Source organism: Aythya fuligula, chromosome 1, assembly GCF_009819795.1.
Source record: "Aythya fuligula isolate bAytFul2 chromosome 1, bAytFul2.pri, whole genome shotgun sequence".
Classification (NCBI taxonomy): Eukaryota; Metazoa; Chordata; class Aves; order Anseriformes; family Anatidae; genus Aythya; species Aythya fuligula.
The window spans coordinates 88,509,221-88,526,933 of record NC_045559.1 but is presented as its reverse complement, the minus strand read 5'-3'; the positions used below and the strand labels follow the sequence as shown (position 1 = coordinate 88,526,933).

At 46.8% G+C, this 17,713-nt stretch overlaps 1 protein-coding gene across 1 annotated transcript; it reads right to left on the bottom strand.

The window, feature by feature from the left end:
• Positions 1 to 465: 465 nt before the first annotated feature.
• Positions 466 to 11,068, bottom strand: SLC19A2 (solute carrier family 19 member 2). Its single transcript, XM_032201300.1, has 6 exons — positions 10,907 to 11,068; positions 10,219 to 10,824; positions 6,698 to 6,920; positions 2,961 to 3,153; positions 1,955 to 2,096; positions 466 to 1,736 (listed from the first exon to the last, which is right to left on the bottom strand). The coding sequence occupies exons 1-6, from the start codon at positions 11,066 to 11,068 to the stop codon at positions 1,611 to 1,613; spliced, it is 1,452 nt and encodes a 483-aa protein (XP_032057191.1). The 3' UTR covers positions 466 to 1,610.
• Positions 11,069 to 17,713: the final 6,645 nt, after the last annotated feature.

Below are 17,713 nucleotides of genomic sequence, written 5' to 3'. Positions count from 1 at the left end.
CAGAGAGCACATCCCAAACACATTAGTCATTCAGCTTGAGTCATAAAGGTTGAGGCTCTCAGAAATGATGAGGAAGATCGTATCTGTCCCAGCCAAGAGAGAAAAGCTGTGACATCTCCATGGCATTAAACAAACCAAGTAATGAAATGAAGCTGCTTCTTCAGGCTGACTGGAATAAACTCCAAATACCACACAAAGAGAAGGCATGGAAAGGAAGCACACTGCACAGCATGTTCTCCCTTCCAGTTCTCCCATGCACTTAAAACTACAACCTGCACAGCAACTGGGACAGTTTATAGGCCATGACCAGAGTGCTACAGATACCTGTTGCTGTGCCAGTCATGATGCCTGAGTACCCAGGTGCCCAAGCCTAGGACAGCTCTGTGCAACTCCTTCAGTGCTGATGCAATTTGGGAAAGAAAAAAAAAAAAAAAAAAGCATTTTAAAAAATAGATATGAGGCAAGTCCAAAATTGCTCAGACTGGACAAAAGAAAATAAAAAAACCTCTCCGTAAACACTTTTTTTTTTTTTTTTTTTTTAAAAAGTGGAAAGAAGAGGTAGAGCTAGTGGATAGAGACCCACCAGAAACAAAGGCATTTTAAAAAGGCAAGAAGCAACAGATCAGCAATCAGCATTTTTCAAGGCCTCCAGTGTTCATTTTGTTAAATACAGTAACTGAAGGTGTCTAGTCACTGCAGTCATGATTCTCTGAGGTTACAAAGAACAGCTTAAAATCCTGCAAGTCACCTTCCTTCTTGGTGCTACAATCACATCCACCTTCTCACTGAAATAGCCCAGGCTTCTGCGATATGAGTCAGTGACTCTAATAACTGCAGGAATCTGCAGACCTAGAGGACAAAGGCAAAGATGCCCAGCAATTCCGCAGCTCAGCATCCTGCCTACTTGAACTCTCCCTAGGCTTTCCCTACAGCTTTACAGTCCCTTGGGTGCAGACCTTCACAGCATAAGTAGCGCCACTGGCAGCCAAGTCAGCGCTGTCACAAGTTGCCCCAGGACAGTTAGATTTTTGTGGAGGTCCCTCTGACAGCAGGGACAGCAGATAAGCTGCAGAAATAATATTAAACTAAAAGAAGCATGTGTATATGCAGAAATGTAAGTGTATGAGTCCTCAAAATAGAGTATCCAGCATCTCAGGGCAGGCACGGCAAGAGCACTGGCCTAAGGCCACCTCCTCTCCCAGGCCCAGGTCTCTCCACAAAGAGGTCGAGGAGAATGCCCTCACCACAGCAGCATCTTAATGACAAAGAGAGCAGCTGTTTACCAGGCCATCAAAGCTGCCTTTTCAACAACAGTCTCCAGATGCACGACTTTAGACTAAAGCCTCTCAAGGCTTTCATTTTTTGAGAAAACTTACTGTTCTTTGCTGCACATCCATATATGCAACAGAAGAACAAAAGGCATTTTAGAAAGAAGATATTTGTTCTTACTTATGTAAGACCTAATACATTTACCTTCTAAAATGTGCTACTAATATAGTATAAATATGGATCAAGTACCATTAAGGTGACTGCCTTGGGAAGAAAAGGCAGAGATTAAAAAACAGACCTCTATCTTCATACGTAGCCACTGAAGGTCTTCACTTGGTGCACTAGTGGCTTTCAGGAGATCTGCTTGGCATCTGCTCTTGTCTTCTGTAAGCTCTAATAATAGTGTATATGCCACTGCCCAGGAACACCAGGGAGATAACCGCAAAGTAAGATGCATAAATCATGAACTGCAGAGAAGGTGAGAAAGAAAAAGTGGTTAAACAAAACAGTTACCAAATACATAAGAAAGTTAATTCATGAGCTTCCTTCCTCTTTGAAAATGTCAAGAATTAGTGAACATTCCTCTGTTGGCAAACCCTTGACCCAGAAACTGGTGGCTGAGGCGCTTTACAGCCTGTTTCACCTTCCTCCCTCCCATGCGTAAAGCTAAAGGAGGTTATCGTACCTGGGTGAAGATGTCCAGCCCAAGCCCTCTGGCATCCACAACAATCAATGTGAGTAGAGTCTGAAGTGCTAAGGCAATGAAAGTATTGACCCCAAACACCAGGGCGTACCTCTCCACACTGAGATTTGTAGCGATCTGGAACCTGGAGAGAAAGGGATGACCAAAAATGTAAGGATGGGGAAGAAGCAGGGAACAAGAATATGAGGGACATCTCTGTACAAGACAACTGTGCAACCTAAGGAGTCACATAGATTGGTCCAATATTTTCCACAGCTAAGTTAGCTTGCACTGACAGTGTGTTTTGAGAAATAAGCTCATGACAGACTAGCAGGAGATCTGCAGAGACATCTAAAAGGCTGCAAAAACTTGGGAAGGTCTGTAGGTTCCAGTAAGACTGAAACATCCCCGTCTGATGCAGCTACAAAGGGCCTCACCATCCAGAGAAGGTGCAACACCGTCTAATCTCAGAGACCTGTTGGCAATCTATGAACATCAGCCTACTGCAGTATGGTTCGTAACCTCCTGCATCCTTCTGACCAGAACTCCCTTTGCAGTTACCAGCTTCAACATCTCCCCTCAGATTGTGCCTGGGCTGTCACATAGCACTGAGTATGTGTGGTTGAACAACAGCTGTGTTTTCCTTCTCAAAGACAGGAGTTACATTGACATTTTCCTACACACAGGTTAGCAAAAATTGATCCCACAATGTAGATAAAGCCTTGTCCTCTCCTTATCTGCTAACACTTCAATCCAGCCACATTTACAAAACAAGCGGCACTATCTAATATTTAGAAATAGTCACATTAGTGTCATGAGACTTTTGAGCCTGGGCAGGCTGCCAGCCAAATACACATCTCCATGCCTCTGTTTCCAACCTGAATCAGAACACAAACCCTTGCAACAGACTTCCAGACTCCTGGCAGGTGAGACCATGCTTACACGGACAACAGGACAGCTTTCCCAACAGCTGTCATCTCAAGAGCAATTTACATTAAAAAATACTCACGTTGCTATTGTGATTAGCAGCATGTAGATAATTCTGAAGACAACATACGATGCATAGCACACCCAGATGTTGCGAATAGTGTCCATGATATATACAGCAGCAGCAATAAGAAAGGAGAGGAGGGCAAGTGCCACTTCACCCCACAATGCCCAGGATGTTTTTATATGGCCCACAACAAACACGGCAACAGCTCCTGTGAGAGGGAAAGAAAGCATAACTGTTATTGCAATTCAAGTAATTTGGACACTGCGGATTAGGAGCTGTATGGCCTCTGTTAGAGAATCATTAACGAAGTGAAAGATATTAATGTGCACACCTCAGGAGTTCTCCTTCCTGACCTCCCCTTTACCTGGAACTGTGCTGTAAGTTCCCATTCGCATTTCTGGCAACAACAGCAACAGAAATAGGTCAGTGGTGACCCCTCCTGAAATCTTCTCCCTAGCTTCGTAAGTACAATAGCCCCATGACTCATACCACTGCCGCTGACTGTAGAGGTATCAGCTGGGCAGAGAAATGCAAACCCTGCTTCACAAAAGCACCCAGTTAATGATTTTGTGGTGCCTTCGGATCTACATTCACTGCAGGTGGGGACAAGAAGACACAATCTGTTTTAATACACAGCTGTTAAGAGCTCTCAACTCAGGAAGCAGGAAAACCTGCGTTTACTGTCATCTTCACACCGGGCTGTATCAGTAAGAGCATGCGTTCAAACCCCTCCTTCTACCAGAATGAAGCTTCATTGAAAGCTACTGGGGCTGTAAATAAGAAAAAAAAAAAAAATCTTTCACCGCTAACTGTGCTTGAACAATCCTTTATAATCAAAACAGGTTTGTACCTCCTGCTGGATTTTAGAAAGGTGGGGTTGGGAGGAGAAGACAGATCACAAGGTGAGCGGCATGAATTATCATGCACATTTCAAGCAGTAGACAGGGTCCATTTCATGCACTGCTGCAGCTCTAACTTCTGAGAAACCAAAATACATATTACAAGTAAATTCCTGTTCCAAGTAGGCTTTGTTTTGCAAACAAGCCAAAGAGCAACTGATAGCATAAAGATGCTGCTGCATACAGCAAACAGCATGCTGACAATGGGAGGTTCACTGGAGATCTCTGAAAAACAGGATTGTATTCAGCATTTCACCACTGTGCAGAAGTGCCACCCAGCAGCATTTATGCTTTGTAGCCCTCGGCTGGCCTGCTTTCTTGGAAACCCTTCAAGTACACAAAGGTTTTTTTGTGTACCATCAGTGTACCAGCCGGCAATCCTGTCAGATCTCACAACAACCTTCCAGACCAGTGCAGGTAGCTGTGCCAAGGACAAAGAATTTATTCCCTGTCCCTCCCCCTCTACTCTTCTTTCCAGTGCCTGCCGTGACATTATCAGACTGACATTCAGTGGTCTTTGGAAGCCTGGAGCCCCTGGTAGCAAAACCCTCAGATGCAAAAAACAGCTAGGTCCTAGAGCCTTCTTTCTACTGCCTCAGACATTCAGAAGCTTGGGGAGAGAGATTCTACATCTCACTCTGGGGATTTAGTGGCAACTCCAAGTCATACTCCCCATATGGCTCAACGTTACACCAGCCCGACACCTAATTATGAAAACTTAATCTGTGTGCTGCAATTAGTTACCTACAGCTGATTCAGTGGTTCCCATCCCAGTTTGATAAAGGAATGCCACAGAGTCCCAAGAAGCTGCAGGGACACAGCTACACCATCAGTTGGCCTCACAGCAGAGAATAATATTTGTCTTGCCCAGGACAGGAAGCTGACAGCCACATGAGTCACCATGCTCTACTCAAACCCTTCTACCAGACACCACAGCTACAGGCAGGGATGGCAACAGCATCTCTCACGAAGGTTACTAGACATTGCTCATAACAGACCACAGAATGACCGAGAGCAAGGACAATGGCCAATGGAATCTGGGATTTCCAATAAAATAAGAAAAGTAAGGAGCATTCATGTTCTTCTACAGATCTGAGGACTACAGCTGCACACAGATTTATTCAAGGAGTCATCCATCTTCAAAAAGAATGCAATTCAAACCAGATTTGGTGCAAAGAGGGGCCTGTAAGATGACAGCAAATGAAGAACTTCAATTTACTTAAGAATAGGTAGAAAAGGTGGGTGCTTCACTGGGTGCTCACTCTCAACAGATCACTTCTAGTCTTGTTATATATTTAAGGCTTTTTGCTGAGATTACTTCACTCAACTTCATTTGTTCCAAGTAATGAATCTGTCAAGCAGAAGGATTTTTTATTATTTTTTTTTGAGCAGCTCAGGGACAGAAGCTAACTTGCTTTCAGAAGACCTCACCCAATATAATTCAACCATTTACAGTAAAAACAATAGAGGAAAAAACAAAGTTTGTTTTGTGGGAAAACAACAATTTCCATTTTCCTGGAGCTAAGTGCCAACAACCTTTCCTTCCAACAGGGCCACTGTTCATAGGACTTGAAAAGGACCTTGACATCACAGATGCTCATAACAAGCTTTGAAGAATATTTCCTCACTTTTTTCCCCCAATCTGTCCACATCTGGCCATGCTATAATCCCTTAACATAATAATTTAATGTGCTCGGTAAAGACTTCTGAAAACCTGACACTGCCCTCTGAAGATTCCCTGCTTTACAGACCATGCTCCAGTCGAAGCATGAGCATCTTCTGTGTAGCAGTGACCTGTGATTTCTGCACCCACAAACTGACTTCTTTTGCTTGATACAAATTCTTCTCCTTCCTGTGGCCAAGGCAGGATGGTAGGGGAAGCTGTATCAAACAAGAAATAAGAGCCACAAGATCACGCTGTGATAGCATAAGACCACATGCTATTTAAGTGCACTCCGAAGATGATGATTCTGACCATTAAATAAAGGTGGTGACAGGTTCAAACACAGTTAATAATGGGTGCTAGTCCAGCTACTAGAGCTATAAATGAGTCTCAGCTTCCCACTGAACTCCAAGAGGGGTCTGAGCATGCCAAAGACAGGTTCCAGGCCTTGCTTGTTTGGGTACCTTGGTTTCTTCTGCCCCAAGAAGGTAAAGTTCACAGCACGTGGAGGAACAATGACTCCATCAAAGAAAAGGAACATAGTAGAGCAACACCTAGCCAGCCTCTGCAAGGATACGTTAGCTATATTAAAAGAACTATTGTCCTAGTTCTGGTAATGAAACAGCATTAACTTATTAAACAATTTTTTTTTTGTTGACAGACCCACCTGGCCCTTTCAAGTCAAGTGACTTCTCATCTTAATAGCCTTTCTGCTTAACACTGCTGAAATGACTCCACAGTGGCTCACGCGTGCTTGTGCACGCACAGGAAACTTTCACGTGCTCCCTCTGCTGCCAGAGAAAATGCAATAAATGCACAGGATCCTTAGCCAGGCTTTGAGTGGTTAAAACAAGCACAACCCCAACTTGTTTCAGGGCTGCAGCTACAGCGACAGCCAAGAAGAGTCGATCACACAGCTGGAGCCTTTTTGACAAACCATTCAGAACAACTGACTTGGGAGGTTCCTTTAAACACCTACACGCTGGATTACAAGAACCAGGGCTGCATGCAACAGCAAACTCTGCACCGAGTGCCACACCACGCGTGTCAGGGAAGACTCTGCCCAAGTGCAGAGATTCCCCTGCCTGCATGTGTGGAGGAACCTAAGACACTTCCAAATCACATGCTGGTGGCCCTGAGGGACACAAGGTGTATCTCACAGCAGAGCAGGAGCCACGTCAGCAGCTTACCTAGCAGCGTTGAGGCGGCCTCCACGCCACCATTGTAGATTTCCGTGCTGTTAGAAGGCAGCACCATCTCCCACAGGCCCTGAGCGTAGTTGATGACCTGGAAGTAGCCACAAGTGGACAGTGCCCACCGCACTGACCAGCACAGCATGGTCCAAGAGGAATAGCACTGCAGGAAGTCCCGCCAGAGATCCTTGAGCACCTTCACGATGTCTACTTTCTGCTCCTGCATGAAGAGGAGGGAGGGGGAGAGAAATGTTAGTCTCCATTCACAAATACCATGCACCTATCCATAATATGGAAAGGAAGGGGTCGGTCTCGAGCACCCACTCCACCTCCAGCTCTCTCACATGGAGCCATAGCTGCTGGTTGTTAGAAGTGCCATGAGAGCAACCGAAGAGTGCCAGAGAGAAGAGGCACAGGCCCATTTTTATTTTGAAGAAACGGGTTCAGAAAGCCAGTCACTCAAATCACAGGAAAAAGCACCACTGACATTTCATTTGTTAAGTCCTGATCCACATTCAGCCAAACTAGGTAGCATGAAGAGCATGGAAGTGACCAGATGAGGGTATTTCTCCCTCATAAATCAGTAAATTTTCCCTAGCAGTAGCGTTCAGGAATGAATTATTCAAAGGAGCAATATCATTCCACTACTCTATTCCTGTTAATGTTCACCAAGGCTCTTAGAGAGGTATTGCCTGGGGATCTGCAGAGAAATGAAAGCTCCTTCCCTCAGACCCTGTCACAAATGGCAGCTCTCGTTTATGCAAGTGCTTTGACAACTCAGTGAGACAGAAATGAATCTCTTGCGGATCTTTCTAGAAAGAGCACTAAAAAGGGGGGGGGGGGGGGCAGACCCACAAAATGGTTTGGAAAATTTTGAAAGCAGGTCAGTCTTGGCAAGACGGGATGGTGACAAATGAAAATTGCCTTGTACATACAGGCTGTTAGACCACTTTACACCAGATCAGCAGAGGAAACGAAGAGGTCTTCACCCTGTAGACAGAGCTGCTAATTGTGTTTGTTCTGTGCACACGCTCTTTGCAGACAAGCAAGACCCTTCTCACATGAGCCCGAACAGCAGTTACTTCACGTGGGCCTTGACAGAGCTCCTGAGCCCACCCAGCATCAATGGGTAGCTTAAAATAGCTTAAAATCCCTGCGGGATAACATACGGAGCTGTCACAGGACTGAGCTACTGCACACTGAGCCACCACACAGCCAGTTTTGGAGGAGCTTCCCCGTCAGCAGCAGCTTCATGCTCTTGGCAGCATGCCCTTGACCCAGGGGAATCACTTACCCTGTGCCTTGGAAAGAATATTCTCCTCAAGCAATAAAACTTATTTTAAGGCATCGCTGCTCAAACTCCTAACAAAGACCGCAGCCTAACTCCATCCTGAACTCCCTTTTCTCCACCCCTCAGAGTCCCACCAGTTTCTGAACACCTTTATTAAATACCACGCGGTCCCTTTGGTGCTTTGCCAGAGGCTTGCTCTGGATACTATTTCTGCAAAGCCCAACAGAATGACTCAGAAAGAAGTCAGCTCACAGCGAGCCAGCTTTAGCACATGGCTCCCACGCAGAAGGCTTCACGTGAAGCACGAGTTGAGGTGCAGAAAACCAGGGAAGGTAACTGCCACAGACACTGCAAGCACTGACTCAGCAAGCTCGATGCGAGCAGGTGCCCGCTGAGCCAGAAGGGCCCCATCAACCCTCCTATCGCTCGGCAATGCCTCACTTCAATTATTTGTACAGCCTCTAATGCACGTTCACCAAATGCAGTTGCCATTACCTTAGTTAAGACTACAGTCAGACACCAGTGTTTCCCAGCTTTCAGCACCTGGTATGACCACCACCAAAGCACAGGTACCTCCCTCCCCCTGCATCCTCCCCCTTCCAGCATTAATTTTGAAGCAGCTTTGCCCCTTGCTGTGTGAGAAAGATAAACAGAAGGGGAAGATAAGCGACATTCATCCCTTCATCATTCCTGGCGCAGTGGCAGCGGGGTTGGAACTAGAGGATCTTTAAGGTCCCTCCCAATCTGAGGCACTCTGTGGTTAACAAATACCATTCAGCATATGAGTTTGCATGGTTAAAGACATTTTCTTTTTTTTTTTTTTTTGTTTTTGTTTTTAATCGCCTCAGCAAAGCCACTCCTGCCCTAAAAACAGAGTCTGCAGAAACACATACATGCTAGCTCTCGGGTGGCCACACGGCTCCCTCCCTGGCGCCAGCACCAGGAGGACAAGGCAGGAAAGCACCCTTCAGGTGCTGGCACCTGGGGACAGAACAGAGCAACAGGCCAGAGGGAAGAGCCCTCAGCACCAGCCTCGTGCATTCAGGCTTGCTGCTGTGCCACTCTGTCCTGGCATGTTCTCCTTGCTTCCCACCAGATGAAAAAGCAAAATAAAGACCACCCCTCTTTAAAAATCTTTATACTTTTTTTTTTTTTTTTTTTTTTTAAGCACCTTGCCATCTCAGCAATTGGGTCTCGACAGGCTGTGCTGGATGGGGCAGGATCGGGTCCTGGGAATGTTAATGCCTTTAATTCCCAGTGGCAGCTGAAGGAAGCTGAAAGCAGCCCAGGACGCTGCCCCCTCAACCCAGCCAAAGCACAGAGCCCCTCTCTGCTCCCTCCTTATCAGTGAGCAAACCCCAGCTCTGACACATGCACAGAGCAGCACAGATGCTCTCTTCAAACACATTAAGAAAAAAATTTCCCCCAGCTCCTCATTCCTCTCAATCCACGGACAGCACACCTGGCCCCACACAGAGTGCTGGCACCTGCAGCACGCTGCTCTCTGTGCAAGCTGTTGTCTGTAATGAACAGCCCCAGGACAGCTAGCAGCCCTCTGGGGACTTTTGCTAGAGGTGACATAGCCCAGAGCACTTGGCATAACCTGTGGTGTGCTCACGGGATGTGCTGAAGTTATTACCAACAGTATCTCCTGCAAGTTACCCATGCCCTGTTCCTCTGCAGGTAACCAACACCAGTTGTTAGCACTCCCCAGAACTGCTGCTGTTTCCTCCCTGGACTAGCGTCCTTCCAGAACTGTAAGTTAAAATCCAGTTGCTACACATCTTCTTACTACACAGCTTACACAACAGTTGAAGGAACAAATGTTTTCAAGATGTGGATGCTGGAAGAGTTGTTTTTTTCCCTACAAGTCACAGGCATACACAGAATTTGGACAAGCACCAAATTTCTAGTGCCCCGAGATACTCCTGGCATTGTAGGGTTGAACAGCAATTTGATACCCAGGGTTTTAACCAAATCCTTGAAAGGCATGCAGAACAACTTCAGCAAAACCATGCTGAATGAAAATACCATGCTCTAGCAGAGAAGGGAAATCACAAGGAGATTTTCCTGTACCATAAATCAGGAAGTTGTGTAAGTAAAGGGATGCTTTTTGCTGTTGGATATTGTACCTCTCCTGCTGTGTGCACACATATACACCTAGGCATGCATGACAACCACGTGAGTATTACATCCTCTTTTGAAGCACACCCAGGGCACAACTCACCTGCTTCTCTGCCGAACTCCCCTCCACGTTTAAGGGAACTTTAGTCTCATCCTCCCAGCCCGGCGTCCTCTGCACGCTGGGCTGATCTTGGACAGCCGCTCCGTTCTTACAGTCCATGACCTTCATCTCCATGCTGAACGGCTGACTGGAGACGTGGTGGAAGAAAAGGCTTTTCCGCGGCATCGGCAGGAACCAGGCCGTGCCGAAGGCGATGGATACGGAGGTTAAGGAGATGACGTTGAGGCTGAAGAGGGACCACCCCGCCACAGACACGAGGACCTGCCCGGACACCGAGCCCACCGTGTAGCCCACCAGGGTGGCGCTGCGGCAGTAGCTGGTGACCTTCTGGTACAGCTCCACGTCGACGACGCTGTAGATGTAGGAGTAGTAGGCGACGTCGGTGGCGGTCCCCATCCCGTAGAAGAACTCGAGAAGCTGCACGGCCCGCAGCCCCTGGGCGTAGAGCAGCATGAACCAGGTGACGATGAGGCTCAGGCCCTGCAGCAGCACCACGGGCTTGTAGCGCAGGTAGTCGGTGGCCAGGAACACGGGGAACAGCAGCGCCAGGTAGGAGTACGTCCACACCGGGTAGACCTCGTTGAACACCTGCAGGAGGAGGAAGAAGACAGGATGGTAAGACGCGTGGCCACCGCCCCGCGAGCCGAGCCGAGCCGCGGGCACCCGGTACCTGCGTCTCGGAGAGGTTTTTGTGCGGCTCCAGCAGGTAGCGGGTGAGGAAGGGCTCGGAGGGCCGCACGCTGCAGAAGAAGCCGTAGGCGCACAGCAGCGCCGTGGGCAGCGCCCAGCAGCAGCCGGGGCCGCCGGGACGGGCTCCCCGCGGCACAGCCATGCCAGGCAGGGGCCGGGCAGGGGCCGCGCAGGGGCCGCGCAGGCAGCGCCGTGTGGCCGCGGGGCCGCCCCGTGTCCCCGCGGTGTCCCCGCCTGTGTCACCGCCGCCGCCGTCCCCGGTCACCTCCCGCCGGCGCCACCAGCCTCAGGGCGCGCCCCCGCGCCGCCGCTCTTCAAGCCCATTCGCCGCCGGGAGGGGGGCGTGCCCTCGCGCCGGCTGCTGATTGGGTGGGACCGCCTCCCCCCAGGAAAGACGGCCAATGGGGAGAGGGGGGCGTGGCGGGAAGGCGTGGCGGGAGAAAAGCACGTGTGCGCAGGGCGGGGCGGGGCGCCCTGGGAAAGAGGCCGGGAGAGGGCCCGCTGGCCCCAAAAGTGCCCCCAAAACTGCCCCGTCTCGCCCTACCCCTGAGGGCACGCACGAGGTTTTCCTGGGAAGGATTTCTGCGAAGAGATCAGCCTCCTCCTGCTGTGCCGGTCCTGCCTTGCCTGGCCCCGGCTCCTGCAGTTGCTGTGAGAGAGGGAGTGGAGGGAATCGTAGCAGACAGGGTGCTGGCTAACAAATACCTGGATTATTGTATTAAAAACACATGTTGCTGAATGACTTTGCTTGCTCCTGTGCAAATTAATCGAAATAAGAAGTCTTGGGCCCCTCACAAAGGATGGTTCCTGACAAAAATGGGGAACCTGTCACAAGAACCATCTGAAACCAACCCTGTGGATTAGACAAGGGCCAAGGAGCAGCTGAGTCTGCACAAAGACATGAGGTCACCTAGCAGTGATGAAGAGCTATCAGCCTTCATCCCCATGACCCCTGCCAACCACCACCAGGAGACACTACACAAGTGCAGATGGGAGGAAATGACTTCTTGGAAATGACTTCTTGGAAATGACTCCTTGGAACTAATTTTAGTATGAAGCAGGGATAGGTCATGCATGTGTATAGACACACTGTGAAACTTCATGCATGTGTAACTCTTTACTGCATATAACCAAGGCAAGTTGCTGTGTTGGGGTGCGCATAACTTTGGTGGGACTACCCCCTGTGCTGCCCAACACTGAATAAACACACCTAATTACAATCTTACTGATTGTGGAGTCCATTTTCTGCACGTCAGTGAAGCTTCATCCAGGATTACAGTCCTCCTCCAATCTACTGGCTGTACTGCTACTCACTCTACCCTATGTTATCCCTTACCACCCCCTACTAGCCAATTCCTTCACCTCTGTGTTGCCTCCCTTTGATCTCCACCACGTTGCTACCACTGCTATGGCTTCCTACTCTGTACCAACAGTTTGTTCTCCAAACTGTTGCCTTAGAAAGTTCACATAAGGGGTCAGGGCTCCCACTTCTGCAATCGCATATCCTGCCTCCTAGCTGGGGACAGTGTGTGAGGATGCAAAATGAAAGCCCTTAGAAGACATCTGACTACGCACAGGTGGGCAAGCAAGAACAGGTTCTTCTTGAACCCAGAACAGATTCCTTTAATTGCAGGGTTTTATTCCTATCTCCATCATTATAGCTGAACACATGTAGCTACAAAAGGTTCTAGGTTAATAAGATTACTCAGCTGTGTAAAACTCAGCTAACCATTTTAAACATTTTGGTCCTGTATCGTCTGGCATCAGTGGTTTGCTGCTTTCTGGATGTCTTCTGGGTCCTGCAAAATTTCCTTTCATTTGCCCTCAGGCCATTGCCTCTCAGCAGTTTCATGCCCTCTTTTGTTTGCAGATTTGTTAGAAAGAATAGGAAGAAAGAAAATGACAATAGCCACTTCGCTGTACTTTAGCTTGAAGCAGAACTCTAAGTAGAACAAATCAGGTCGTGCTAGTACTGGTCTCCACCCCAGCCATTTGCAAGGAACTGCTTATCTCATAAAATAGCATGGTGAGGATGAAATGAGACAAAATAATGACTGATAAACAAGTTGCTGTGGGAAAGAGGACAGAAATGTACGGTTCCCTCTCACTTATCTCTTAGCATCCCCTCTGTACTGCTGGCATGTGGCTGAGCAGCAGGTAAGTAAAGCCTGTGGCACCTGCCTACTGACCTGGGCCATCGCTTCGTGCTGAGCAGGGGCAGAGGGAAGGAGTGAAACCTCGGAGATCCCATGGCACGTCCTGCCTAGGGGCAGCAGCTTGCAGGCTGCTCACAGGATCTGATGGGCAGCCTCTGTCCTTTCCAAAATAGCAATCATCTAGAGTAGCTCCACTGCAGCTCAACACGTTTACTCGAAGCGATACAGACAGTAGCCAGGGTACCTAGATTTGTCCTCCAAAAGCTGCGCAAGAAAAAGAGCCAGCAGATTTCTGATCGAAGCACACTGGGTTTTCCCAGGGTTTCTTTTGTTCTCTAAGCACCCGCCTTATTTTGTTTTCAGAGCATTTTCATCCTTTGGAAACAAGCCAAAATTTTATTCCCAGATTTTTACTTCCTTCCTTCCCCAGTCTTCCTCTCTATTTTCTCTTGCTATCTCCCCACTCTGTTAGGAAAAGTAAAGTCAAAGGCATTTGCTAGTAGAGAAAAAAATCAAAACCTCTTTTTTTTTTTTCTTTTTTTCCTTTTTTTTTTTTTTCCTTTTTTCTTTTTTCTTCCAAGATGGAAAGCATTAGCTATGAAAAGTAGGATTTCTCACACTTTCTCCCCTTAATCTTGCCTGCTCCCTACCTCTCTCAACAAGCACACACCTTTTTTGGTAGAAAAGAGGAGTAATAGAAAGTTTAAAAATAAAGAAATAAGAATAGAGGGGAACTCCTATCTTTTAGCTGTATTTTTAAAAACTCCAAACCAAAAACCACCTTATGTTAGTACTAGAAAATAATTTGGTTTGTTCCAAAGCTATGTGTTTGTTCATTTCTATCTTCCTAATCAGTTAACATGAAGACTGTTTTGAAAATGACTACCTTCCACACAGGATGAAACCATTTTCCAGAGAAAAGCATTCTCTTATTGGAAAAACGTGACCGGTTTGAGCAATCACTCCAAATTTTAACAGAAACCAAAGCCATAAGGAATCCATTTAAAACTTGCGTCTGATCTTGGATACATTAATTCGCATTAAAATGAATGCCAGCTGGGCAGCAGTAAGCAGGCCTTTATCTTCAGCTGGCCTACAAAGAAGCCCAAGCAAGTGTAATGGAGGAAATGTGAACTTCTGAGAATCCCACCGCAACCTGGGGGCTGCAGGCTTTGGGTCAGTGCCCAGTGCCTCAGGGGGCCTTCTCTGCTGGATTCGCCTGGAGGGACAGATCCATTGTCCTTTACCCAGTCCACTCTTTTGGTGGTACCTTCTGTGTTGTGCCACCTCACCACCCAGAGCTGCCTTCAGAGTGTACGGGTTTCCTCAGACAACCTCTTTAGGAGGAGCCTCACCTTCGTTCAACGTAGGGCAGTAGTACAGTAGGAGGCTCTTTGGCTGGCTAGGGTACATGCCCGCTCTTCTTCCTGCTCCTCTGTAGCACAAAGGAAGCTTGACATCTGTCTGTGCTTGCCCAGAACTCTCCAGATCCTCAGACCAATCTCTGGAATTGCTGTTGGCACTTTGGAAGAAAAGAATAACACCAAGCCCCTCCTTCAGCAGGGCACTGTTGCTGCTTTCCTTAGTGCTAAGGACCAAGAACCCTTTTTGTTTTAATCTGCGGTGGAATCACCCCTAGGGGATGCTTGATGAGGCACGAGATCCAAGCAACTCATCTAAATGCACGGTACAGTCTGAGACTCAAAAAGCATTTTAAGGTCACATCTTACCTGCGCCATAAACTCTGATTAAGTTTCACACAGAAATGCACCAGAGGGGAGCACTGTTAACCACTTCTGGCCTGTATTTAATTGCGGAGGGTTTTATAAAATGTATGTGCGAGAGAAGTTCTCTTAAATTCTTGCCAAGCTGTTTGGAGAAAAGCTTCTGTAAGTTAAAAACCTTACGCGCTCTTGTGAAGCCAGTAGGTGAAAGCACTAAGATGGTGCAAGTAACTTGGAAACTCACCAAAAGCAGGCAGCAAACCAGATTTTTTTCCATGCTGAGCATGGACGTAACTGTGAGAAAAGGCAGGAACTAATTTCTGTGCTTTTATGATTTTGGCTGATTAATTAATTTGAGGAATTAGACTTTATTAATTACCATGTATGATGGAATGCAACAGTAGCGTGAACAGAAGAAAAAAATAAATCTGAAATGATTAATTTACAACAAGGCCTATAGAGTGTAGCTACCTATAAGAATAGAAGATTGGTTGCAACCTTGAAGGTCCATCTCTTCAAGATCCCCTTGGCTGATCCTTTGATTTGGGGGCTCTCAACAGGAGACTTACAGAAATTACATGGTCATGAAGGGCTAATTAAAAAGCTTTGCCATTGATTTCTTTACTCAGATGCCTTCATTACTGTTATTTCCTGAGCTCCTAGGGTTTGTTAGTTCCAAACATTTAAGATGTCACGTTTTCAGTAAATATGCACCCCAATTCAAGAGAATAGGCCTGTCCTCCAAGCACTGAGCATGTGTTTCTCTGGGGTCAAAAACAATGGAACAAAATAATTTAATTGGAGGGAAGAACACAGTGTCTTCCCATGTCAGGACCACAAGCAGTAAATTACTGCTTTAAAAAAAAACTTTAGAAAGACAACAAAATTGTCTCATCGGCATGACCCCCTCCTCTTTTAGGATTCCTTCCCCTTTTCAAAAAAAAAGGATGCACAGATTTTGCTAGAATATTCTTCCAATGCCACAGCCATTTTGAAGCCATTCTGGCTTTTGAGAGCAGGAAATCTCTTGGGGGTACCTTGTAATCTTGTATTTTACAGAGCTAAAGTGAGGGTCAATGCTTGTTGTTATCGCTGTATTGCTACAATCTGATCAATTGCTCTTGAACTGTAAGAAAAGGTCCCTCACTGAAGGAATGCAACAGCTCTTCTCTGTAGCATGGACCAATGACAAATACTTTCTGCTTCTACTTTACTACAACACAATCTGGAAGTCCAAGAGTCCAAGACATTTTAATACTCTAGTTCCATGCAAATTCATATTATTCATATTATTATTATTATTATTGAAATGTCTCCGCTTTTTACCTGTAGTTCATGCCTTATTGTCCACATTGTTCCTCCATATATCTCCTTCAGTGCTGTCTTCATCACCTCTAGTTTCACACTTAGGACACACAGCAGCCACCTCTGTGAAGTATAGGAGCTGTTAGGAGGCAGGTTACTATCTAAAAACTCTGGGAGAAGCTCTATCCACTGGACACTATGGCACTCTGCACTTGACACAGTGCAGGCTGAAGCACATGGCCACTGGAAATGACATTTATGGCTGAAGGACTCGTTTGTGGAATCACTTGCCATGGGTTATCAGATTACCCCTGAGCCTAAGATAGATCACGTTGTACAGCATTATGCATTTCCATTATGGGCAGAACATTTTTGAAATGTTTTTCAGTAGGCTACTGGGGAAAAAAAAAAAAAAGGAAAAGTCCCTTAAGTCTGCTACAGATGGGGACACTGATGTACAAATTTTCCTGGTAAGTGCCTAAAGAGGGCAGTTATAAAGAACAGCAAACAGTGGATCAAGTAGAGTTAGAAGAAACAAACCCAGTACTTTTTTAAAATATAAAAGCACAAGGATCAGACTGAATTAGTTTGTGCCTCTGGACATATCCAGTTCTCAGTGCGCTTAGTGTAGCATTTGTCCCACTAGGGGAGGTGTTACAGATGTTCCCAGGAACACTGAGAACGATTCCGTGGCCCATTTTGGAGGGTGCTGCACAAACTTCCAAGGCGATGGAGCCTCTACCCAGAGGAGGTTATTATAATTAAAGCGTGATGCAAGTACTGGGTGTAACAAACAAGTGCAGAGTAGGGCACAGTAATGATAGGAAAGTGTGGGTGGATGAACTGGGTGGATGCTATACAACTAGCATGAATAAACATAACAAAGTAAAGGAGTGAGAGCAAGAAGAGGAACACTCAATGCTCGTTAAGTGGAACGACTGACTCACTAATACCAAGCAGCAATTGGTCACCCCAGGACACTGTTGCATCTCATTTCTGTGGTGCTATATAGTCACACGTAATAAACAGTCTTCCCTAGCACATCTGTGTGCGTGGGCACAGCTTTTACCTTCCTCCTTCAGGTATGTCTCCAAAAGGTCTTTTCCTGTCATAGAAGATACCTCCTGCACATCGCTGCTTATCAAGTTGCAATCCCTTTTTTTGACCCTTAGCACTGTTCTAAAAACACCAGTGTTCATGGCCATACCAGGGTGCACCGGAGGGTGCTCAAAAGGCTGGATGTTTGCCTGAAGCCCTAGCCAGATTCCCACTTGTTGCTTTTTTCTGTAGAGTTCTCCTGGTGCTTCATATGTGCATGCCTTACCTTTGCCACACATGCTCAGCGGTGTTTAATACGTGAAGTACCTCGAAGCCCAGATTCACCTTTACATATCTCAGGAGGTTTCTGGGTAGATGAACACAGACACACGATCTGCATCAACTCGAATCCATGGGCAATATGCAGCTTTGTGTCTCCATCGTGCTTTGCTGTGCCTTTACAGCTGCACTTTACAGCACAACCTGTACAAACCTGTCTGAGTACTGGGCTCACGCGTCTGGGTCTGGAGAAACTACTGCAGTGCTGCTGTCGGCTGCTCAGCT

Coding starts and splice junctions, on each gene's coding strand:
- SLC19A2 (XM_032201300.1), bottom strand. CDS start 11,068: ATGGCTGTGCCGCGGGGAGCCCGTCCCGGCGGCCCCGGCTGCTGCTGG. Junction 10,825..10,906: donor AAAACCTCTCCGAGACGCAG/GTACCGGGTGCC, acceptor CTCCTCCTGCAG/GTGTTCAACGAGGTCTACCC. Junction 6,921..10,218: donor GGAGTTCGGCAGAGAAGCAG/GTGAGTTGTGCC, acceptor CTCTTCATGCAG/GAGCAGAAAGTAGACATCGT.